Source organism: Ipomoea nil, unplaced genomic scaffold, assembly GCF_001879475.1.
Source record: "Ipomoea nil cultivar Tokyo-kokei standard unplaced genomic scaffold, Asagao_1.1 scaffold1074, whole genome shotgun sequence".
In the NCBI taxonomy this organism is placed as follows: Eukaryota; Viridiplantae; Streptophyta; class Magnoliopsida; order Solanales; family Convolvulaceae; genus Ipomoea; species Ipomoea nil.
Window position 1 is genome coordinate 1,124,693 of NW_017617502.1, and position 24,488 is coordinate 1,149,180.

A 24,488-nucleotide genomic window follows, 5' to 3' on the forward strand; every position below is an offset into this window, starting at 1 on the left:
CAATTTTTTATATTTAAAATTTATTTTTTGGTAATAAGAAGCTCTAGCAAGGCAGACAAGAAAATTACTGGTAAATCAATCAAAAAATGGACAAGCAAAACACCTCAAACAAATACATATTCAAATTATCTGCAATACACTACTCTATGCTGAATTCAGGTTAGTCCAATGCCTACTTTTATTTACAAATTTTCTAATTACAGTATTATACTAGAATTGTGGTGCTCCTTCACTTTCAACATTGAAAAAATGAAAATGAACAAGCAAAGATCACTCGACTCTGCGGCCTTTTCTCATCCAAACCAAACCAGACAAGTAGTGCAAGGATAGAGGATAGTCAACCAATGATCATGGCTCCAACTATTCAAGCATTATTTTCAAGGTTTCCCTGAGTAGCTGAGAAGCGAATGAGAAAATATCGTCTCATAAGAACAGACACGATTGCAATTCACCCACACATTTAAGCTTGCAACTTAGCATCAACACTCGCACAAGAGAAGGGTTCAGCAAGGCTGATCTGCTCACTGCTAACTGTAACTGGCCGATTGGGTTCATGAAGGTTACACACCACATTAGAAGGAGATGGGCACGTTGCAAATGTATCCTCAGAGCCGGTACTTGCTGAAGCTTCAGCTTCAGCTTCACTTTGTTGCCCTGCATTTCCAAGATGACAAAATTTCTTAATTGCGATTCATGAAAGGGAACCTCAACAAATACCCCCCTCCCGTCCCATTTTGTGTCTGGTTCAGTTAACGAGGATTGACTACAGTTATTTTTTAATTCAATTTTTCATAATGTTTAGTATTAGTATATAAAGTTTATATATTTAGAGACTACATTAAAAGTACTATTAAACACAAAAATCAAATTTAAAAATAAGCAAAGAATAGTAAACAAGACAGGTAAAATGGAACTGAGGGAGTATAATAGGAATGGGAATGTAGATTAAATACCAGTACAAGTCCCTTGTCTTCCAGTATCTTCTTCAGTCTTCAATAGTGGTTTCTGTAGCATATCTGTGCCGGGGAACACTACCATACTCATGCACCTCATTTCTTGTCTCTTTGCCTCCTCGAGGGGCATAAAGCCAAAAACCTTAGTCCATGTTTCATTAAGTGCTGGTATAGCAGGTATAACCAGTGTCTCAACACCAAGTTCAACAAGAACCTGACCGAATTCAAATACAATAAAAACATCAGGTATATAGGCCTGAAGAGAAACAAAATCACTCACAACTTGGTATCACAAATATCAAAAAAACGCACACAGCCACATAGGAAAAAATGAGAATACATCTCTATTTCATCTGTGGCTTTAGCCCTCTAATAGACTATTATCAAGCTAAGAGAAATCTAACAAAGGAAAAGGCTTTTGACACCATCAAACTGGTCACATAAACTTACCGTTTCAATTGCAGTTAGAAGTTGACGGCACATCCCTTTGCGACGATATGTGTACCGTGTCCCAATAAAAGGCATTTCAGCCAATTGATTCCCATGAAGCCTATGTACAGAGGAAACACATTATTTCAATTGTTAGTAACAAAAAAAAAAAAAAAAAAAAATACCAAGCAATAGATCAGCCATATAAAAGATACAGTATATAATTTCTGATGCTATTTTGTATGCAGATAATAAAAGCATCAAGCACACAAAATTTTGATTCCTAACAAAGTAAAAATGGTTTCTGAAAAAAAGATTACAGAGAGCACCCCAGTCCAGTCCACAAAACTTTATTCACTATATGGAACATATGAAATTCTAAACATTATTTGAGAAAATGTTACCCATACATTTGTAAAGCAAGATTAAACACATTAGGGCAATAATAGGAGGGAACCAAAAATTAAAAAACAAAAAACAAAAAACCATTCAAAGTCAACCTTATAGATGCTGCACAGGCAAGTTCATCACCCTTCTCCAGAATAAAAGTATAGAAGCCATCATAGTTCAGCCGCCTAAAATTTGACCTGGGAAAACAACAGTATTGCATTAACAAATATAAAACTAACCATAAAATGCTTTAAACCAGATATAATGAAGTACTATATATATCAGTAAACACAGTTATGAAATGCTTACCCACAGTTAAAGACAACATTGTGAACCATATTGATTTTGCCTCGTGGATCAACTATAGGCACAAAACACTCATCCATAACAGAGAATGCAACAGCTAATTTTGAGTTACATTCTATTCTTGATGAACCATTATTCTCTGTTTCGTCCTTCCTGGCATCACGTCGGTGAAGAAGTGTCCATGAAAGTCCTTCTTCCAACTCATGCCTTACCCCAAGAAGCGCCTGAAAGCCCATAAACAGCTACAGAGAAGAATTGTTAAGAGGACCTCAATGTGTAAAAAGTACTATATATACTATAGAATATACACAAGCTAATATCCCTATCAAAACAATTACGCTCTCCATGAACCCACCAACTCATTACCTGTGGGTAAATCATAAATGTGGAGTATACATTGTAATGGGTTAAAACAAGATACACCCGAGTTCTTTTGAGTCAAGTTGGGGTTTAGTCAATCCATACAAAGACAAACTCCAACCTGACCTAACGTTATATAATACATGCAAATATCTGCATCTGTCCGCGCATGTACATCTCAAATTATTTGTTTACTGAACTTGAAAAATCCAATCCTATTGCATCTATCTCTCATACACCAACATAGCCCTCTATAACTCGAGGGACTGTAAGCTCTGCTTGCATCAGACTATTTAAAGGAATTCTTTCCCAATCTGTGTTGGTAAGCCTCTTTAGTTGTCTGACTTGTCTATTTGATTGCAGCATTACATATTTTTTTTCTTTCATCCCCCAGTTTAGGGCTCAATTGCTTTAGGGTTTCAGCTGAAAGGAGGACACTTAATTTCCACACACAATCCTGTCTATAGATGGAAAGAAGAGAACTCAACATTTCTTGAATGGATATGGGAACCTAATCCATACTGTGGCATCAGAACTTGTTAGTTGTTACTATACTAGTTGCCAAATATGTTCCTCTTAAAATTTGCAGGTCCAACTGGCACTGAACCATGCTCTAATTGTTGATCTCCTAGGCCCTTTTAGGAATGAGCCCATTAGGTTAACAAATTAATACCTTTATAAACAGTAGATCTCTGTACAATTCTTGACACTGAATAAAAAGAATCCATTTTATTCTTTCACATGGTATCAGAGACTTTTTTTAAAAAAACACCTAAAACAAAATCCATTTCTTCCGCCGCGACGATTCTTCTTTGTTCCGACGTATCTAGTGGTTTTTCTCCCAATCTTTCACCACTAGACCTCTTGGAACCTCGTCGCGAGCCTACACCGGAAGACCCATCACCAACTGCCGCCGCACGCGCCCTCCGTGCCGCCACCGCCATCGGAATTGCTTTCGATTTTCCGGTTAGATTTCCTTCTCCAGATCTCCATTCAAGGTGTCGTTGCTACCCTTGGACTCACCTTTAAGAGGCGCACCTAGGAGTGTGTTCGAATCCATGATCTTCGTTGGTTACCACCGCCGCCGTCACCAACCACCTCGTGAGACCACTCCGATTCATGTTGCTCTCTCTCTCTCTCTCTCCTCTTCCGGTATTTAGTTGGTGCAGTGAACGTGGACGAACACGTGACTATAAATCATTGGGACTTACATCAGTTGGATATCAAGAATGCTTTTCTCCATGGCGACCTTCAAGATGAGGTTTATATGGAGCAACCACCTGGGTTTGTTGCTCAGGGGGAGTCTAGTTTGGTATGTAAACTTCATCGCTCCTTATATGGTTTGAAGCAGTCTCCACGGGCTTGGTTTGGGAGATTTAGCTCTGTGGTATCAGGTGTGTGAGTTTGGTATGATTAGAAGTGAAATTGATCATTATGTTTTTTATCGTCATTCTAATGGGAAATGCATATACCTTGCACTGTATGTGGATGACATTGTTATTACAAGGAGTGATCAAGAAGGATTTTTGGACAAACTAAAGTGTTTTCTTGGAATTGAAGTGGCCCAGTCTAGCGGTGGTATAGTCATTTCTCAAAGAAAGTATGCCTTGGATATTTTAGAAGAAACTGGTATGTTGGATTGTAGACCTGTGGATAATCCAATAGATCCGAATGTTAAACTTCTACCAGGACAGGGGGAGCCATTGCCTGACCGAGAACGATACAGGAGATTAATTGGAAAATTGAATTATCTCACAATCACACGACCAGATATCTCTTTTGCAGTTAGTGTGTTGAGTTAGTTTCTTGAGAACCCTTGTGATACTCATTCGAATATTGTTGTTCGGGTTCTAAGGTATATCAAGAGAGCACCAGTGCAAGGTTTACTATATGAAGATAGAGGGCATGCTCAGGTTGTTGGGTATTCTGATGCAGATTGGGCCGGTTGTCCATTTAACGGGCGCTCTACTTCAAGTTATTGTATACTCATTGGTGATAATCTTATATCTTGGAAAAGTAAGAAGCGATGTGGTTGCTAGGTCTAGTGTTGAAGCTGAATACGTAGCTATGGGCCTTGCCACATGTGAGCTCATGTGGTTGAAGCACTTACTTCAAGAGTTGCAATGTGGCAAACTGGCAATGTTGCTCAACGACACTGATATGTGACAACCAAGCAGCTCTACACATCGCCTCAAATGTAGTTTACCATGAGAGGACCAAACACATCGAGGTTGATTGCCACTTCATTAGGGAGAAGATCGTGTCAGGGTGTATTAAAACCAGCTTTGTCAATTCTGACAAAATCCCTTAGAGCTCCTAGAGTTGGATATATTTGTAACAAGCTTGGAGAATATGATTTATACTCTCTAGCTTGAGGGGGAGTGTTGAAACCCTAAGCCCTTTTAGGAATGGGCCCGTCAGGTTAATAGTTAATACTTGTATAAATAGTAGATCTCTGTACAGTTCTTGACACTGAATACAAGAATCCCTTTTATTCTTTCACACTAATCATGTGAATAAACACTGTTTGATTTGAACTCATTTGTGTGTGTGTGTGTGTGTGTGTGTGTCTCTCTCTATATTTAAGTGAAGGAACACTATGAATGTGGCTTTCTTCTAAACCGTAACAAATGTGGCTTTTAACAATTTATTTCCTTTCTTTTTCACTGTTACACTAAAAGAGACAATAGCAGAGTCATAACACTGGAAAGAACAATTAGTCTTGTATACATGTATACTGAGAAGTGGTCTAAAATAGCTGCTTGTCTTTTCTCCTTAGTACTAAATTGTGTCACCTGGTCTTAGTCCCACTATTATGTTCATCTGATCCTTGAAAGAACTCCAGTTTCGGCATTGAGTTGTTGCACGACTATTTTGCAATGGTTATTTACCCATGTAGAATGACAGTTTAATGTCTTGCTATTATGTATTCAGTATCAAAAGTTGTTGAACTTGCTGCGAACAAGGCAATTCATACATGTATTTAGATGGAAACAAAATTTAAACATTTATTTCAGGCATGGGATATACCTTTTTGCATCCTTTTCCACAAAAAGACAAATCCTTTGAATCAAAACCTTCAGTACCCTCAGTCTGAGTACAAGCCAAATGAACTGTGAAATGCCAGACAAAGTATCATAAGGACAATGAACAGGTTCCTATTATAAAATTGAAAAGGAGATTAGGGTTTTTTTCTGGGAAACAACAACAGAATTAAGTATATACATTTTCCCTCACACAACAGGCATGAGGACAATTCAGAGACATTTGTGGTGTCATCAACATGATGGAATAATTCAGCTTGACAGGATTTCCCACTGATTGTGCCGCAGAATTTGCATGAACAATATATACATCGCCAATCTCCAGAGGGAAACTTCTGCAGCATGTTGACAAAAATCAATACAGTTTGACTTGAAAAATTAAGAGTTGAACTGATATATAAATAAATAGTGCATATATAGTGGAGTAAAAAACCCTGATCTCTTACTTGAGGAATAAGAAGTGGCATTACATATTTAGCCACAGACCAAAAGTGTATACTTTTTGTTTTGAGTGCTATCATCTTACAGTGTCAATTCCAAGTCTTATATGCGTCCCATTTTCAAATGCATGTGGGGAAACTCTAGATTAGGCTGTCCTAACCTCAACCATTGTTTGAGGGAGAGAACTGAGATTGAAAAGTGCACCAATGGCTTGAGTTTTTAGCCTGACAATCTGACATTCAACATGGAAGCATATTCTTTTTATTTGGCATGACATAATCTTACGGTGTCAATGCAAAGACTTACTTGTGTCCCATTTTCACATCTACATGGAGAAATCCTAGTATTAAGCTGTCCTATTTTCAGCCATTATTTAGGGAGTGAGAAATGAGACAGAAAGATGCATCAAGGGCTGAAATTTTTAGCCTGATGTTAGACCAGACTATAAGTAGAGCTTCCCCATGTAAGTGAATATATTTCTTAATGGAAAACTAAAATAGTTGATAAAGATTTAATAACTGATTTATTCAGTACACAATCTAAAATTAAAAACTGCACAATTTCACTAAAAGGCAACCCAAATTGAATTAACTTCAATCTATGTCCATACACACACAAATTGCCTACACACCCTAAAATACAGTTGCAGTGTAAAAGAAATACAGAAATGAATACACATCCTTACTTGAATATTTAAACAACTTTGATGGAATGTTGATGGGCAGCCATCACAACAGATCAAGTCACCACCATCACCACAGATATTGCATGTGTCATCATTTGGATCATCACCATTCACATCCACAAGATGGAATCCAATATGATCAGATTCTTCTAGTTTACTCCATGAAGATACTAAGCATTGCAAAAGGGATAGTCCAGATGCAAGGCATATGTGTTTAAGTGGCTCTCCCAGTTCACTTCCAGCATGGGACTCAAATTCTAATAGGGAAAGTATTTTACCACAGCACTCACACAAAATCCCATCCCTGGTGATCTTTCCAGCATGCATTGCTCTTGTCCTCCTATCACTCATGTACTGCACCTCTGCATTAGACGGGATTGTTCCCAAATCAATCATCCACGAGAGAAGACTGCGCTTACCATCATACGCTACAAATCCATCACCACTTTGATCAGACACTTCACTAGAGTTTCGAGCCAAAAGAGCACATGGTTTTCTGTTTGCATTCATTTTAGTTTTTTTCCTGAAAGTTCTGTATCCAGATTTGGGGTTAGAATTGGATCTTTCTTTGCGTTGTGGGCTACGCATGCTCTTTTTAGCAGATTTTCCTTTTTGAATCAACTTATTTTTAGTCTTCTTTTTTCCCTTTTCGGTAATTCTGAATAGTGTTCCAAGTACCTCATCAGGAATTAGAGTAAATGCTGCAATGCTCTTATCATCCGCCTTTCCCCCTTCAACTTTCTCTTTGAGTTTCCTGTAGGCCAAAGTGACTGACCAATGTTGCCTTCCTTCACAATCAACATAAATTGCATCACTGTAGTCCCTACCTAATCTGGGCCTATATTCTATAGTCCATCCTGCCTTCATCAAAATATCAACTATCTGATCTCTGATGGCCTGTTTTTCTTCCCTACGACTCATTTCCCCTTCTCTTGATTTGTTACCATGTGTTTTTGACTTGATAACCTTTTTCTTTTCATCATTCAAAAGCTGTGGCACCACTTCTTCCAGTTGTGAATTTACAAACTTAGAACTTTTCGCTATTCTTCCTGCCATTCTAGGTTTAAGTATTTTCTTGGACACTTTGAATTTATCTTTTTGGTTAATAACCATCCTAGAAATACAATCTTTGTCCAACATCTTGGGCGGTCTACCACGACGACCTTTCTTTTTTTTAATTCCCTTGCCAATTGGAGAAGCAATTTCATTATTCTTGTTCCCACATGATTTATTCTTAGAATTATCAAACTCAAGATGATCAATATCTTTATTTATTTTTACACCCGCAAAACCTATACTCTCTCCGTTCAGACGAGTGTCAGTAGTAATAGCAATCGTCCTGGACCTCAACACCCTTCCAACATTTCCATTTGAGCCAGTCAAATGTAAGCGGTTTACCTTTCTTTCGTCTTCATCATGTTCACCGCATTGAGTATTCTCAACTCTCTTTCTTTTCCTCCCCCTGCGCTTCTTCCCTACAGGCGAAGGTAGAGCAGAACATTTAGCTGAATTCGGATCATCTTCTATCAACATTGCATCAGTTTCTTCAAGGTTCAATTTTTCAGCAATTGCAGAATCAGTAACCAACCCTGCATCACGGTCAGAACCGGCACTATTTCCAGGACATTCTTCAGAAGAAAACTGGCTCTTACTCTCTTCAAGCTCAATTTGTACAGAATGAGCATCACTATCCTGATGAGAGGCAGGTTCAGTTGTAATTAAAGAATCCTCAATTTTCTCAGGAGGATCAGCATTCAAGTCCAACTCCCGTCTAACCCCCTTCAACAAGGTACTGGATCTCAAACCCTCTCTCATCTCACCAAAGTAATCCTAAGAACACAGAAATTGAAATTTAAAAAAAAAATAAAATAAAACAAAAACAAAAACAAAAACAAAACAAAGATCATTACTCATAACTAAAATAGACTTGAACGGCAAAGAACAAATTTTAATGCAAGTTAACATGAAACTCAAAAAAAAAAAAAAAAAAAAAAAAAAAAAAAAAAAAAAAAAGTGAAAATTAAAGAATAAAAATCATACGCCAGTGAATAAAATTGGAAGCGTGAAGCAAGTATAAAATCTCACCTCTGGTGCAATATACGAAATCGGAGAAGCGGCAGTCAGATATACAAAATCTGTAAGTATAGGTTTGTAAAGTATGACAGAAGAGAAGAAAGATGAAATTAGAACAATGGATTTTTAGAGAGAGAATGAGAACTGACAGGGGTTTAGAGAGAGAGAGAGAGCGAATTGGAACTTCGGAAGAGAGAGGGTATGCGTAGTTGTGTACTTACGGAGTGATACAGCGTTGTGTAAAGCGTTTCGGGGGTTAAAATGTAATTTCGGCCGGATCTGTTCCCCTTCTTAGTTCATTCCCTCCACTCCGAGTTTCTGCTAATTTTTTTTTTTTTTGAATGCTACTGACTCTATTACATTGTAGTATGTGTTCAAATATACTTTCTCAACCTAATGAAGCACAAAGAGTCAACAACGCCTCCACTGAGGCTCGATCTCATGACTTCCCACATGGGAAAGGTCACTACATGCCATCTGAGCACAAGGTGCTTGGCAGTTTCTGCTAATTTATAAATCTTGAAATTCAAAAATCTCAACCAGTCATACTTATAATACCCTTTAGAAGATTGTCTCAAATCCATGCCCACTCTAGCTGAAACCAAATATGGGCGGGGATGGTCTACGACTATTGCGATCCAGCATGGTGAATTTAGAGATGGAGGAACGATTTGGTGTTTAACAATAAGGATCGGAACCATGGTAAAAGTTAAGGTGGATTTATATACAAGTAACTGAAACTAGAAATGTCTTTAGGAATAAGAAGAACGTGATCGGCACTCAACAGGAGCACTTCTTCTACTATTATCAATTTAATATGGAAGAAGCCTTCGAAAAGTTGGTATGTGCTTAATGTTGATGGAGTGTGATCAATGGGGGAGATGAGGGAGGCTGTGTTGGGGTACTATGCGACTCGCAAGGAAGCTGATGTGGTGGTTTTGGATGCAAGGTCTCTTCTTCCAAGGTGGCGATTATGGAAGTTTGGGGGATCCTCAAGGGTGTTGAATGGGTTTGGAATAAGGGGTTTAGGAAATTGATCGTGCAAAGTGAAGAAAATTATTGACTGGATTGAAGGATTTGAAGGTAGGAACACGTCTAAAGGACCTTTGTGTAACATCATTGAGAGATGCAAGAGAAACATTGAGAGATCTCCTTCACTCACATATATATAGAGAGCAAAATGTAGTGACGGACACTCTGGCTAATTATACTCGGGCCTCCAACACCACGTGGGTTGATTGGGGGAGGGGGAACCTCCTTCCAACGTCAATGATGATTTATTATTTGACTTAAGTGCTTTGCGGTGCGAGAGAGATATCTCGGAGGGTGTCCATTGACTAGACGTCGGGCTTTGCCCTCCCACTGATCCCAAAAAAATAATTCATGCCCACTCTTTCTATATTATCTCACTAGTACAAAAAGACGTGATTTCACTATGCCCCTCTAGAAAATTCAAAAATTTAAAAACTTCCTTCCATGCGCCCAGTTGGCACTGTACGCACCAATTGAACGAGAGGGCGCTAAACGCGCACACAAAGCGTTATTTGTTTTCATTTTGTTTTATGGGTCTCACAAAAAAAAAAAAAAAAAAAAAAAAAACATTTTCCTGCTACATACTCCTTCTCTCTTGTCTTCTCTCCCCTCCATGTCACCATCTCTCACATCCACATAATTCTAAAACTCCAAAAAAATTACAGTTGAAGATTCTCTAATAAGCGTTCATTTTTAATATACTAAATTTTTTAAAGTATATTAAAGATAAAACATTCAAAACATGAACATTTAATATGCTAAAAATGAACCTTCAATATACTAAAAATGTGTGAGTTGTTTAGAAAATTGCTTATCAACCAATGTTCGACTTATTTCAATTATTTGACCAACTTTAGCTATTTGACTAGTTAAAATACTAATTTGAGTATTTAGCCAAAAGTCAATTCAAATGCCAAGCTCTATACGGATGATATTTAAAAAAATGTAAATTTGAATAAAATTATATAGAAATTATAAGCACTACAATAATCAACAATTACAATAAACAATTTGACTTTTAAAACGAAAGCACAATAAATTAATATCAATACGCAACTCAAAGTAGCTTTTTCAACTTCTCAACTTATTGTCGTCAATAAGCTAAGCCAAAAAAAATATTTACCAAATTAAACACTCAAATTAGTTGTTCGACACTTTAATTAATCAAATAGCTAAAGTTATTTAGTAATGCAAATTTTGGTGAATAAGTCATTTTTCAAACACGTCATACGCTTTTTTAAGTATATTGAATGTTCATTTTTTAAATGTTCATATTAAATATAATTCAAAATATAAACATTCAGTATACTAAAAATGAACGTTATAGTGAATTATTATTAATAACTTATTTTTATTTTAATTTATATTTTAATACTAAAGTATTATTAACTATACAGTTCTTCTTTGTAATTATAACATTATTAATAATAAAATAAATAAAATTAAAATAATTAATAATAATAAAATAATACAAATAAATTGTAAAATTACTTTAAGGGGGCGTTTGGTTCAGGTCATCTTAGATTACCTAGGTCATCTGAGTCTGGTAATATTATATTACCTTGTTTGGTTCAAGTTATGAGATTACTAGGTAATGTTATATTACCTTAAAGCTGATGTGACGGTAATGTTTCAAGGTAATATGATTACCCCATTTTTTTAGGTAATCTTAGATTACCTTGAATTATTCCAACTTTGCCCTTGTTAACTAATCTTTATATAATAATAATAATAATAATAATAATAATAATAATAATAATAATAATAATAATAATGATGAAATTAATATATGTTTATATAATTAAATATACATATGTGTATATTTATATATTTAATTTTTTTTAATATTTAAGTTTTGATATACATTCATAGATATAAATAAAAAAAACACATAATAAATAAATATATATATATATATATATATATATATATATATATATAGAATTGCACTCAGGTGCGAATGCTTCGCCCAGGCGCGAAATAGGAATGAATTTTGTTCGTTCACGTGTCCAGATCTAATGGATGAGAAACGCTGATTTTTTTAAAAAAACGCGGTGGCATTTTCGTAAATAATTGAACATCGAAGTGCAAGTAAAATGTATTACAAGTGCATGTAAAATGTATTATAGGTGCAAGTAAAAACTTACACTGAGCATCAGTACTTAGTTGCACCTATAGTTTTAAGTAGTTGCACCTATAGTTCTAAGTAGTTGCACAAATAGTTATAAGTAGTTGCACCTAGGTGTATGAATGTTTGCGAGTGGTTTTCAGGGGTATTACTACCCGCTGAACTCAGATCAATGAATGCTAACAAGGCAAAATTACATGCACTTATAGGTGAAAGTAGGTGCACCTATAGTTATAAGTAGTTGCACCGATAGTTGTAAATAGTTGCATATATAGTTATAAGTAGTTGCACCGATAGTTGTAAATAGTTGCATATATAGTTATAAGCACACCCAGGTGCATGAATGTTTACGGAAAGTGAATGCTAACAAGGCAAAATTACATGCACTTATAGGTGAAAGTAGGTGCACCTATAGTTATAAGTAGTTGCACCTATAGTTATAAATAGTTGCACATATAGTTATAAGCACACCCAGATGCATGAATGTTTGCGGAAAGTGAATGCTAACAAGGCAAAATTACATGCACTTATAGGTGAAAGTAGGTGCACTTGTAAGTGATTTTACTTGCACTTCGATGTTCAATTATTTACGAAAATGCCACCGCATTTTTTTTAAGTTATTAGATCTGGACACGTGTCGCGCGCTGATTCGTTCGCATTTCCCTCCTGAGCACTTATTCGCACCTGAGTGCATCCCTATATATATATATATATATATATATATATATACGTATGTATGTATGTATGTATGTATTATTGAGGGCATTATTGTAAATTTATCTATATAACCTAAAATATAACCCTGAACCAAACAAGGTAATATTATATTACACCATTCAAACCAAACACACAAGGTAATCTTACATTCCCAAAATCTCACATTACCTTCCAGGAGGTAATCCTATTACCTGGGGTAATCCAAGATTCTGTGAACCAAACGCCCCCTTATAATCATGTATTACTATTATCTAGTTTAATTAACTAATACAATCAATTAATGGTCAAACACCTCTTATGTATATCAATGGTTCATCTTGCAATGTGGATCATGGTTCACGGTATAAAGATAAGTATGCTTATGGCGGGGTTGTCGCATCACTCAATAATGATATGCTATCATTAAATAACATACACTAATGGCATCTCGCATGCATCAGAAATAGGGGAGAAAGGGCTAGCAGGATAAGGGGGCGGGGGAGGATAAGTTTTCACCTAAGAGACTATTCTCTTCGGAGAGAACTACAAAGGCGCCATGCAACACACTGGCGCACATAGGGTGGGGGACAATTATGCCCCGCCCTATGTTATATATATATATATATATATATATATATATATATATATATATATCATTTGACCGTCGAGGTCAAAAATGTTTATTTGTTTATGTTTATTTTTTATTCTTTTTAAAATTTTTATTTTCAAATTTTGAGTTTAATTTATTTTAAAAATTTTAATTGTATTAGCGGTTAGTATATTTCAAATTTAAAATTTTGTATATGCCGCAAAATACAACAAAATGAGGAGTTGGACCAACAACACTTCTTTCCTTATCTCCTCATTTTGTTGGTTCAACTATTCCTCCACATCACCATATAATCATCTCATCTACGTCCGAATGCTGTGGAAGCCCAAAGAAAAATTGCATCCAAAATATTAGAATAAACTAATAATTTATTCTAACTTAAAATCCAATAGACTATCTTTCATCTTGCAATATTTACTTACATACTAATATAAGAAAAGCACATGCTACAAAAGTTACAAGAATAAAAATAATATAACTCACTTGCATCATTATTTAGTCAAGTTTTTAACATCTTGATTATGGTCACTTGGAATATAGATGATTCACAAGTTGTTCACGGACTTAGAACTATTGGAGGGAATCCTCGTTTGATTTGATTTTGTTTAATGTCACATTTTTTTCTTATGCATTTTTTTAGTACACACTAACCTAGTATTTGCTCAACAAATTATGCCGACCCTTATTAACTTCAAACGATGATAATAAGCCTAGTTTCTCATCTGTGTTGGATATATCCAGTAAATTCAACTCTTTATCCATATACAACCCTAAACCCTAAACCAAAACCTCTCCGTATACAGTATGCACTCTACGCAACCAACTATTTATCTGTACCCAATACTAATACGACAAAAAACAGGAGAGCAATTACGCTCCATTTCCCAATTTCACACTGTGTTGTGTAGGCTGACAAAGTTGACATTCAAACCATGCTTAAAGCCACTCGTCAATTATTCAAGGAATCTTGAGGAGGCTAACAAATTCCAATATTATAACAAAAGCAACGTCTAAAAGTCTAGTTGGGTTAGACAACCACTTAATGTGAGACACTATAGTAGAAAACATTATGGCCCACCGTGATATTATTGCCATATTCACATTCCTTAAGTTATGCAATATAACCTGAACCAAACACTGTCGAATGGTATATAAAGATTCCACAAAGTGCAGACTATATCCAGAGCTATATATGCTAAAGTAAAAAACAAATCTGCTACTTATAGTCTGATGAAACAAGAATTAAGGATCATTTAGGGGTCGTTTGGTTCACGGAATGTAAGATTACCTAGGGAATGTTAGATTGCTGGGAATGTTAGATTACTGGGAATGTTAGATTCTTGTGTTTGGTTAAAATTGGGGTATGTAATATAATGATGTTTGGTTTAGGGTTATCTTTTATACACACTATAATATCCTTAAACATATTTTCATATATTTTAATAAATTTAAAAATTAAAATAAATAAATAAGATAACGGTATCATATATAATCACATGATTTTAAAATATTAACTAAAATCTTGAACTTGAGAAACAAAATTATTTTATAAACTAACATAACATAATAAATATATATATATATATATATATATATATATATATATATATATATATATATATAACTAACATAACCAAGGTTATCTTAGATTACCTAAGATTTTGAAGGGAATCACATTCCCTTCAAAATCCTATGTGGAGGGAATGTGACATTCCTTGGGAATGTTAGATTCCCTGAGATAATATGAACCAAACACCGGAATGTGAGCTTTGGAATGTCACATTCCCTTGGTTATCTTATATAACCTGAACCAAACGCCCCCTTAATATAATGCATTTAAACTACTTGGAGAAACATTAAATAGCAAATCACCCAACTCAGGTTCTGACAAAAAATAAAGAAAACAACATAACAAGAGTGATGGAAATCACTTCTTCTTCCCTCCCTTAGCGGCATCTCCAGCCTTTGTCTGCAAAAGATGTAATTATATAATTAGCTCCAACACAATAACAAACTTGATTTCAAATCCATAGGAAATACTAAAAACTTCACGATTAGATAATAGATATTTCTCTATATTATATAAGGTGGCTTACCTTCTTTACACCTCGTATTTTCTTGGTCCTGTTCTTTCTCTCCTTCATCTGTTTTCTAGATTTTTCAACCTTGGTATCCAATCCATTCTGCAAAATTAGTTCAATAGCCCGTTATAACCAATCAATCTAATCAACTACAGAAACAGCATAAAAAAGAACTAATTCATCAGGTACACTGGGAATACATTGTGTTACTAATGTTAGAGTTGCACATCAACAAACACATGAAATAAATTCATTATACATAGTTGTGAATAGGATGATATGTGGGTAGCTTTAGGCTTTAGCTTGAATGTGATATTACAAACTGAAATATCTAAATGGTTAATTTAATGCAAACTAAAAGCTGCCTGCCAAATTCACACACACTTATTCATCACCAGGCATTATGAGAATATTAAAATGAAATACACCGAAAGCATTCAACAGTATTAAAAAATAAACCATAAGTAAGAACATTTCTAATGCCTCCTAATAAATTGAATTCAGTGGGCAAGATGAGAATTCCACTGGATTTTAAGAATAAGCAGGAATGCAATAACCAAAACAAAGTTTTTATCAATCAGTAATTAAGGTAAAATGCGTGTATTCATTTCACATGTGTGCCAATATTTGGTTCACCAGGATACTAAAGCCATGCACCTAGCAAGCTTCAAGATAAGAATCCATAAGAAACATAAGAACGTAAGTGAAATTAAGAAAGGTATGATACAGAGATCCATCACAGCAACATCATATTCAAAAGTTCTCACTAAAAGATAAGAGAGCCAATACCCAAAAAAAAAAAAAAAAAAAAAAAAAAACTCACCCTGATCAGCCTGTACTTGGGCTCGAATTTCTTCGCATTCTCAACTGAATCATAGATCAAACCAAACCCAGTTGATTTGCCACCACCAAAGTGAGTCCTGAATTTGAAGACAAAAATGGCATTGGGATCTTTAACCTCATACATTCTTGACAACTTATCCTTCAATTCCGCCTTCAAAAACATAACCAAATTGTAAGCATGACAACATATTCACAGGGAATCAAATGACAGCTCTTGGAGCTGATTAAAAAGCTATACAAATTGAGAGTAGTAACATTAGACAATTGATATTTAATCATGTCCAGTAAACCTTGATTGCACACTAATCAAACATAAATGCACCAGTAGCTCATTAACTCCACAATTAAGTTTGCACAATAATTATATGCAAAAATAAATAGCAAAAAGAAAATGAGGAAAATCGAGCAAGCTGCAATGAAAAGAAAAAGGTAAGAGAACTAACCTTCGAAACATTGGCCCTACCGGGGTGGAGAACATCGATGACCTACTTCAACAAAATCCAAAAAACCATCTAGTCAAACCAAAACAATGAGAAATGCATGCGTATCATGTGTATTTGCTAGCAATGTCGATCGACTGTTTAGAGGACTTACAAATTGCTTCCTAGCGAGAAGGCGATTGGTCATGAACTTCCTAGTTCTGATAGTTACCGCCTTGTCAGCCATTTTCCTGCAGATAAACTTTTCTTTAGATTCAACATGGCTACGCAAATGTATATAGATGCTACACAATCAGAAACTGTGAATAATACGTTGCTCTCTTTGCAGACTACACCGGCGACTGTCCAATTCGATCTACAAGGCACAAGCGCACTACCGCTTCCTCCGTCTCCCTTGTCTCGCGAGGCTGTGCCCTAATTTGCCAGGTAGTAGAATTTTAAGCCTAGGGTTTTTCATTTTATATCAGGGCTAAATTTGGGCCGTTTTAGGCGGGCCTCAATAATATCTATCTAAATCTATATATCTAAACTAGTACCCACCCAAGCGCAAATTATGCCGTGGAATCGTGTTCACGAGAATGGTGAACACAAGTCAAAACGATGTCGTTTTTAGGCAAAAAAAAAAAAAAAATCGCGGATGTGAAGTTAACGGCGCGTTACTGATCAAATTATGAATTTTCTGTTATTTATGAAAATTCATAATCTCATAACAGAAAATTCATAATCGCATAACAGAAAATTCATAATCTCACAACTGAAAATTCATAATCTCATAACAGAAAATTCATAATCTTATAACAGAAAATTCATAATCTCATGGTTCCAAAGTGAATGTGTAGGCATGGTTCCAAAGTGAATGTGCAGGCATGGATTCATAATTTATGAATGTCCGTGATTTCGGACGGGAATATGTAGGCATGGTTCCAAAGTGAATGTGCATGCATGAATTCATAATTTATGAATGTCCGAAACTCCAAAATTATGAATGTAATGAAAATTCATAATCTCATAACAGAAAATTCGTAATCTCATAACTGAAAATTCATAATCTCATAACAGAAAATTCATAATCTCATGGTTCCAAAGTGAATGTGTAGGCATGGTTCCAAAGTGAATGTGTAGGCAGTCACGTAATTAATTAGTCCGCCCTCGGAATAGTCATTTAGATTGTATTGGGTCCTTCTACACGATCAATAAAAGACTTTACTTGCCTTAACTTAGTCGTATTTTTTACTTTAACCGCATTACGTGGAATTAATACTATCAATAGTTATGAAATTATGAACATAGAACTCTGACATTATAAACTTACCATTATATACATATAATGATAAAATTAGGAATAGCTCTAAAATTATAAACATATAACTTGGAAAATGTCTTGCCGTATTTATAACATCATCATAGTCAATAGACGGAAGTCGGTATCAGTATTCACATTTCACTGTTCAACGGAACAAAAAAGCGGCAACAGCGATGGCTTCTCTGGGCTTCCCATTCTTGTTTTCTCAGCCACCGAGCCAGCCCCCCACTGGCTCCTCCCGCCCTCACTACCTCTCCGCAGCCGCTTGTGCTGCCGCTGTTGCTGCCGGCGGCGTAATCGCAATCTCGCCGATCACCCACAACCACCCACTGAATATCCTGCTCTCCAACTTCTCACCCAGCAAAAATAACTCCTCCCCGTTGTGGGGTTCTCTTTCTCTGTCTGATGGCTCCGCCCCGGCCACGGAATCGAGGACCGGCATCTCATTCCCGTCAGTTCTAAAGGGCTCGCAGCGACTTCTTGGAATTGGGTTAAGGAAGAAGGCTATCTTGGGGTTGAAAAACATCGATGTATATGCTTTTGGTATGGCATTGCTTTGTTTCTTCTTTTAATAGCCCTTTGTTTTACAAAGTTTAGTTTAGGGAGCTTAAAGCTCAAATCTTTACTCATCATTTCAGTTTTCCCTGACTAATTGGATCGAAATTCTCGAGTAATGTTAATTAATAATTATGTTAGCATAATTATGATGTGATGCTATGCTTTACATGCGAAATTTAGTGCTCAGTAGATTTAGTTGCCAAATTAAAGCATTGATGAAAATTCTGAAATTTTGGTTCCCAGTTTAAGATATCTTGATTTTGATTAAAGCATGTTTTGACCTAATTTGGACCTCAACATATGACATTGTAAATATAGGTGTTTATGCCAATGATGCTGATTTACAGAACATTCTGAAAGAGAAATATGAGACCCTTTCTGGGTCTGAGTCAAAGGGAAAGGATTTGAAGGATGAACTGATGGATAAGGATATACGCGCAACTGTTAGGCTTCAAATCATGTATGGAAGACTAAGCATTCGTTCTGTGCGTAGTGCTTTCGAAGAGTCTGTTGGAAGTAGACTACGCAAATTCGGTGGATCTGATGATAACAAAGAATTGCTTTCAAGGTATACTTTTGCGAGCCGGTTTTGCAAATTTGCAATACTTTGAGGAATGAATGTCCTTTGCTCTATTATTGATCTTTGTGGATGACCAAATAGTTTATCAGGAACAAGAAATGGATAAATTCTCTTGTTAGGATCAAGCGCTTACCGCTATGCCAAAAGCTATAGCTCATAGCAAAGGCGCAACTTTATTTTCTTATAGACCGTCATCACATTTTCGAGAGGCAGGGTGCTGGACTTGGTCCTTCACCGCCTCCGCCCAACAATCCCCTAGCCACCAATTGTTGGACTTGGGTTTTCATCGGCCTCTGCCCAACAATTTTCCCTCCCAACACCTGCCAGTCACAATTTTTACTCTGCTGGGAGTTGAACCGTGACCTGTCTCTGATACCACTTGTTAGATTGAGCACAACCCCCCCTAGCCACCAATTGTTGGACTTGGCTTACATCGGCCTCTGCCCAACAATTTACCCTCCCAGCACCTGCCAGTCACAATTTTTACTCTTGCTGGGAGTTGAAACCATGACCTGTCTCTGATACCACTTGTTAGATTGAGCACAACCCCGCTAGCCACCAATTGTTGGACTTGGCCCTTCATCGCCGCCTCCCAACAAAGATGTTTTTAATTCTTTACTTCTTCTCCTACCCCTCTAAGACTTGCTTATGACTCTCCTTTCTTGTTCTCTTCATTGACATCTAAATTGCTAATTGTGTGACTTGGAAAGGCAATTGCATACAACATTGTTCATGGTTCAATATCAAACACTCTTACTCCACCCTGCTTCCTCTCCATTAAATGAGATTGAAGTACTCATTTTTACTGCAGGTTCACTTCCCAGTTTAGAGATGAAATCAAAATACCCCGAGGAGCTGTCATAGAACTCTCAAGGGAGCCAGGCTACATACTCCAGACAACAAGTAAGATGTTTATTTCGTTGTCTTCAGAATCGCATCAAGATTTGATAGGAACAGTTCTTGGTTATGAAATTTCTTACTTTTGACTAATGATTTAGTTTTTTTTTTTTTTTTTTTTTTTTTTTTTTTTTTTTTTTTTTTTAAGAGTAATCATTAAACCACCAAAGTAGTAGGGTTATATTATCGGTTTTGCTAGATAGCACCTTGTGAAATTTGATCTTTCTGTTTATGTTCTTAAGATTTTAGTATACTTGTTTCATCCAAATGTATTCTGTTTGGTTGCTTAAACGTATAGCATCGTTTTCATTTTGTAGTTGATGGGAAGGAAGTGGGAAGCATACAGAGCAAGTTATTGTGTCGATCAATTCTAGACTTATACATTGGTGATGAACCATTTGATCGGAAGGCCAAAGACGATGTTGAACTCAACCTGGCTTCACTCCTCCAGAAGTAGTCCTGCTATTCACACACACAGGCATGAGAGGCATTTTTTTTTTTCTTCAAATTTTCCAGTAGGGATTTCTTGTATCTACAATAAAGCTGACCATCCCGGAAATAAGAGCAAAGTAGGCGGAACTTACAACAATGATATCCTTGTCCAGAAATAATAATTAAAATCCAATTAAATGTTAATGTTTAACTCCTACTTTAGCATAAATATAACAGATTCCCCAAAGAAGTTTGAAGTCAAGTGCCTTAAAGCATCTAAACTCAAAACCCCTACCAGAGTTAGTACATTCACTTGTTCAACGGGGAGGAAGAATAAATTTGTATACATCTACTAAAGCATATTCGAATACCAAATATTTAACTTTGATTCTGATTTCCATTCCAAACTTTGATTCTGATTTCCATTCCAATATTTGAACCACACGCCCCCCTTTATCATTAAAATTTTGAAAACAAGTGTACAAATTTATCAATTTGAAACACAAACACGCTCAATTACTCAACATGCACTCAGATATCGGGAAAAGTACATTTGCAGCAGAACTCAATTTACATCTTGTACAAAACCGGCTTCTAAACTGTCAACAACTCCTGCCAGACCAAAACCAAGATAAAGCCATGTTACAAGTCCACCCTTAAAATGAAAATATATTAAGATAATTGTCACAACAATTATTACAAGTTTTAGATAGTATCTGCGAAAGCCGAAAGGAGGCTAGCTTTATAGGCTACTAAAACCATCTTCTCACAGTCTCACTTCTCAACTAATAGTATAGACTTTGATATCGAGAGGCATACTTAATGGGATATTATTATTTGAGTTGCCACTCACGGGTGAAGAAGGATTTATTAACTATCCAAAGAATCAATGCTCCCCCCACCGGGGTTTGGTCCTGTGACAACCCATTTGGAATGGTACCATCACACTACATAGTAGTTGGCAAGGGTTTATTAACCACTCTGTATAATATTTCTTCCACTTCTATTTCCATACTCTTGTTTTACTTGGGGTTTGGATCACGGATTTTTCAGTTGATAAAATTGAAACTCACTCAGAAATCGAAACCATTTCTAATCCAATATTTACCTTCTCCTTTTGCTTGTAGATACTATCAATTTTCTTCATGTACTCATCAGTCACTTTCTGCAAATCACTAGACAGATCCTTTACATTGTCCTCAGATAGCTTTTTCTCCTGAGAAAGATAATACAAGTCACCAAAAGAAGTACAAGTCTCCAACAATAAAGAGGAGGGAAGAAGTCAAAGATGTCAAACCTTCTCAAGTTTTTCATAGGATTTCAAGGCATCCCTTCTTATATTCCTAATAGCTACCTATAAATATAAACAAAGAGAAGTCAAGATAAAAAAAAAAAATTCAATGAATGTTGTAAGGGACACACGGGTTGCAAATTAGATATGCAGGGCATGGTTCACGCCTTTAGCAACTCTATTCGTAATGGAGGAAACTCATGATTAAGTGAAAACTATCATAGTAGTGGTGACACGAGTCGTTGATTGGCATTATTAAGCACAACATCTAACATTCATAATTGAGCATTAGTTAATCATCAGAAGTTAAGAGCCTCAGAATTGTAGCCATCTATGATCTATTAGGAAAAGATGAATTCATCCAGACTAACGAGTAATAAACTATGGATTTTATCAATTGGTGTAGATAATTTACCATCAAAGCATTCATCTTAAGAAATAAGTTAAAGGAAATGTGCAGGTTACTGCAAAACAGTACCTTTCCTTCCTCAGCCTGCTTGGCCACAACTTTTGACAACTCCTACACAATGGAAAAAGAAAGAAATTGATATTATATCATGTTTCATTAAATTATATTGGCAAAAAATCTCTAATCAAACCTAAATTTGATTGAAAGATGATCTGTATGTAGCAAAGGAACTCCAGGGGTGTCCAAAGAAAAACTAATTAAAAGCTGGGACCAAGTATATCAGAGGCAGTATAACCTACTTAAGAACGTTAAAATTAAAATGTGTAAAGTGTGCAAAGTATATAATTAACCTCTCACATAGCAATTTTGTATAATGCAATGATGAGATTTGTAAATTGCCATATGAAAATAGTCATGTTTAAAATTGGAACCAATAAGACATGCCCTTACTACGAAAGAGGTCAAAGGCACACCTTCCTCCTTTCAGCTGTCAGTTGAGGGAGAGCTAATCTTATCACTTCTCCATCAGAATTAGGAGTCATACCAAGATCAGAGGTGACAATGGCCTTCTCTATAGCTTTTAGGCTTATGATCAAACAAGAACCACCATGTCATAAACATATACATCATGTGGGTTAAAATCACAGCACACATCAGCAAGTTAGACTTGACAGTAACGACTAGATCATATAACTTATCAAAAACCAACAGAACTGCAGGAAAACAGTAAATCCAAAATAAACAGATAAATAAGGGTGTGTTTGGTTCATGGGGTTAGACACAAGGAATGGGAATGGAAGTCTTACACATTGTTTGGTTGACAATTTTTTAAAACACAGGTATAGGATTTGATTACCCCTATAATTATAAAATTCATTACCTAATTTAAATCAGGTATCATTCCATTAATTCAATCTTATCTCTCCTCATTTCATCGCCTCATCATTTTGTCACCTCCTCACTCATCTCTTCTCACTTCATCGACTTCCTCACTACATTGCCTACTCACTTCATCGCCATCTTAAGATCAATTGCCTTGATTTTTTGGTTTTGTATTTTTAAAACCTTTATTCTGATTATAAGCACATACATAATCAAACATCAATATTGGTAATCATTCCAATTCCACCTTACTACCAAACATGCAAAATACTTTCGCTAAAATTCAATTCCAATTACTATGTATTTGATTCCCATCCGATTCCGATTCCTATGTTCGAACCAAACACAGCCTAAATAATCATGAGATTCAACACAGAAACTCCTCAGGAAATTTCAGCAAGTCTTTGAAATTCTGTGTATCTACAAGACTGGAGCAAAAGCATTTGTGTGACTTCTTTTCAAGGCAGAAAAAGAAAAGAGACATTGTTCATGTCCTTTAAGAATATGATTACTGGATGGTACCTGGATTTGTCATAGGGCTGTACCAGGAGAGAACTTGCATCAGGAGTGCTAATTTGAGCTATGCTCTTCAAGCTGACTGGAGTACCATAATACTCCACCTGCCAAATCGAGAAGAGCCATCATCCAAACGATAAAAAAAAAAAAAAACCAAACATAATTAGTCACAGCTCATAAAATCCAAGATATATTTACAAACACACACACACACACACACACAACACGTCTCAAAGATTGAGACATTTTATTTTCCACAAGGAAAACTAGAAATTGCAAACAGCTTTCTACCTCAACTTTATCCAATATTGCAGGGTTAGCTCTCCCTGTCCTTATAGAGTTGAAATTGGACTTAACATTCTCAATAGTCTTTTCCATCCTTTCTTTCTGGAACAACAAATGGAGTTAACTTAACTTTCTAATATGCGGCAATCAAACATTATTTCTTCTAAAGTAATTGCCTTAACATCTATGTATACTTACAACATCTGCCTCAATAAAAGATTTTTCAGCTTCTATTTCTTCTATGGTTGCACACCTAAACACTCCAGTTCTGAAAAACCACCAAAATGAGAAAACAAAGTTTTAGTCCTAAAAGGACAGCCACACCTCAAGACAACGGCCTAAAAAAACCTTGCCTCTGCTTCCCTGATAGCTTGACAAGAGGCTTCATAGCAAGCTCCCTCGCACAAATTTGCAATTTCACATAATTCGACGCCGCGCTCAATGAAGCAACATTTGCTGAAGTGGAATAACCATCTGCAAAAGGTGAAAATAAGGAAATTCCATCCAAAAATTGTAAAGAAAAAGATTACTTCATAGAACTAAGCGGGGGATTAGACCGTGCCTCGAAGGGAAAGGAGGAGTTTGGAAGAGTTAGGCTTGTTGGCAGGTCGTTGTGGGTAGAGCGAACGAACATGAGCCGCCGGCGAGAAAGTCATTGCCATTTTATGCTCGAAACTTGTTCGACTAAATGCGGAAGTGAACTGTTTAGTGTGACTGACTTTTTGATATTTTTTCTGATAATTTGGCCGTTAAGCAGATAGAAAAACCGGTGAGGCCATGAGCCAGAGTTGTGGATAAGAGACGTTCCCAGCCCTTCTGTTTTT

At 36.0% G+C, this 24,488-nt stretch overlaps 4 protein-coding genes across 5 annotated transcripts; 1 reads left to right on the forward strand and 3 right to left on the reverse strand.

Annotated features, from left to right (window-relative positions):
• Positions 1–46: 46 nt before the first annotated feature.
• LOC109182706 (increased DNA methylation 1-like) lies at positions 47–8,863 on the reverse strand. Of its 2 annotated transcripts, none has more exons than XM_019332867.1 (9): positions 8,694–8,863; positions 6,609–8,438; positions 5,664–5,814; positions 5,469–5,551; positions 2,082–2,320; positions 1,883–1,969; positions 1,404–1,503; positions 954–1,167; positions 47–654 (listed from the first exon to the last, which is right to left on the reverse strand). In XM_019332867.1, exons 2-9 carry the CDS (start codon positions 8,421–8,423, stop codon positions 461–463), a joined length of 2,883 nt encoding a protein of 960 aa, XP_019188412.1. In that variant the 5' UTR covers positions 8,424–8,438; positions 8,694–8,863; the 3' UTR covers positions 47–460. The 2 variants fall into 2 exon arrangements, with proteins under 2 accessions (XP_019188412.1, XP_019188411.1); XM_019332866.1 differs by having other exon boundaries at positions 5,664–5,817.
• Positions 8,864–14,969: 6,106 nt separating this feature from the next.
• LOC109182711 (40S ribosomal protein S24-1-like) lies at positions 14,970–16,962 on the reverse strand. Its single transcript, XM_019332873.1, has 6 exons — positions 16,824–16,962; positions 16,666–16,741; positions 16,515–16,556; positions 16,052–16,222; positions 15,244–15,330; positions 14,970–15,116 (listed from the first exon to the last, which is right to left on the reverse strand). The coding sequence occupies exons 2-6, from the start codon at positions 16,735–16,737 to the stop codon at positions 15,075–15,077; spliced, it is 414 nt and encodes a 137-aa protein (XP_019188418.1). The 5' UTR covers positions 16,738–16,741; positions 16,824–16,962; the 3' UTR covers positions 14,970–15,074.
• A 972-nt stretch (positions 16,963–17,934) lies between these two features.
• Positions 17,935–20,492, forward strand: LOC109182709 (fatty-acid-binding protein 1). Its single transcript, XM_019332871.1, has 4 exons — positions 17,935–18,357; positions 18,691–18,940; positions 19,764–19,855; positions 20,167–20,492. Exons 1-4 carry the CDS (start codon positions 17,988–17,990, stop codon positions 20,304–20,306), a joined length of 852 nt encoding a protein of 283 aa, XP_019188416.1. The 5' UTR covers positions 17,935–17,987; the 3' UTR covers positions 20,307–20,492.
• A 220-nt stretch (positions 20,493–20,712) lies between these two features.
• LOC109182710 (ribosome-recycling factor, chloroplastic) lies at positions 20,713–24,488 on the reverse strand. The gene is made up of 10 exons (XM_019332872.1): positions 24,227–24,488; positions 24,018–24,138; positions 23,863–23,932; positions 23,671–23,766; positions 23,386–23,483; positions 22,455–22,566; positions 22,051–22,092; positions 21,579–21,635; positions 21,390–21,497; positions 20,713–20,893 (listed from the first exon to the last, which is right to left on the reverse strand). Exons 1-10 carry the CDS (start codon positions 24,324–24,326, stop codon positions 20,876–20,878), a joined length of 822 nt encoding a protein of 273 aa, XP_019188417.1. The 5' UTR covers positions 24,327–24,488; the 3' UTR covers positions 20,713–20,875.

Bases quoted from the DNA above. Each gene is read 5' to 3' on its own strand.
- LOC109182709 (XM_019332871.1), top strand. From the start codon at position 17,988: ATGGCTTCTCTGGGCTTCCCATTCTTGTTTTCTCAGCCACCGAGCCAG. The intron at 18,941-19,763 runs GTATACTTTTGC...TTTTTACTGCAG, and splicing joins AACAAAGAATTGCTTTCAAG to GTTCACTTCCCAGTTTAGAG. The intron at 19,856-20,166 runs GTAAGATGTTTA...TTCATTTTGTAG, and splicing joins CTACATACTCCAGACAACAA to TTGATGGGAAGGAAGTGGGA.
- LOC109182710 (XM_019332872.1), bottom strand. From the start codon at position 24,326: ATGGCAATGACTTTCTCGCCGGCGGCTCATGTTCGTTCGCTCTACCCA. The intron at 23,484-23,670 runs GTAGAAAGCTGT...TCGATTTGGCAG, and splicing joins CAATATTGGATAAAGTTGAG to GTGGAGTATTATGGTACTCC. The intron at 21,498-21,578 runs GTTTGACATCTT...TATCTTTCTCAG, and splicing joins CCTATGAAAAACTTGAGAAG to GAGAAAAAGCTATCTGAGGA.
- LOC109182706 (XM_019332866.1), bottom strand. From the start codon at position 8,423: ATGAGAGAGGGTTTGAGATCCAGTACCTTGTTGAAGGGGGTTAGACGG. The intron at 5,552-5,663 runs GTATATACTTAA...GGCATTTCACAG, and splicing joins CCTGTTGTGTGAGGGAAAAT to TTCATTTGGCTTGTACTCAG. The intron at 655-953 runs GTATTTAATCTA...TTGGAAATGCAG, and splicing joins AAGACAAGGGACTTGTACTG to GGCAACAAAGTGAAGCTGAA.
- LOC109182711 (XM_019332873.1), bottom strand. From the start codon at position 16,737: ATGGCTGACAAGGCGGTAACTATCAGAACTAGGAAGTTCATGACCAAT. The intron at 16,557-16,665 runs GTAAGTCCTCTA...TTGTTGAAGTAG, and splicing joins TTCTCGCTAGGAAGCAATTT to GTCATCGATGTTCTCCACCC. The intron at 15,331-16,051 runs GTGAGTTTTTTT...CTAATTTTGCAG, and splicing joins CCAAGTACAGGCTGATCAGG to AATGGATTGGATACCAAGGT.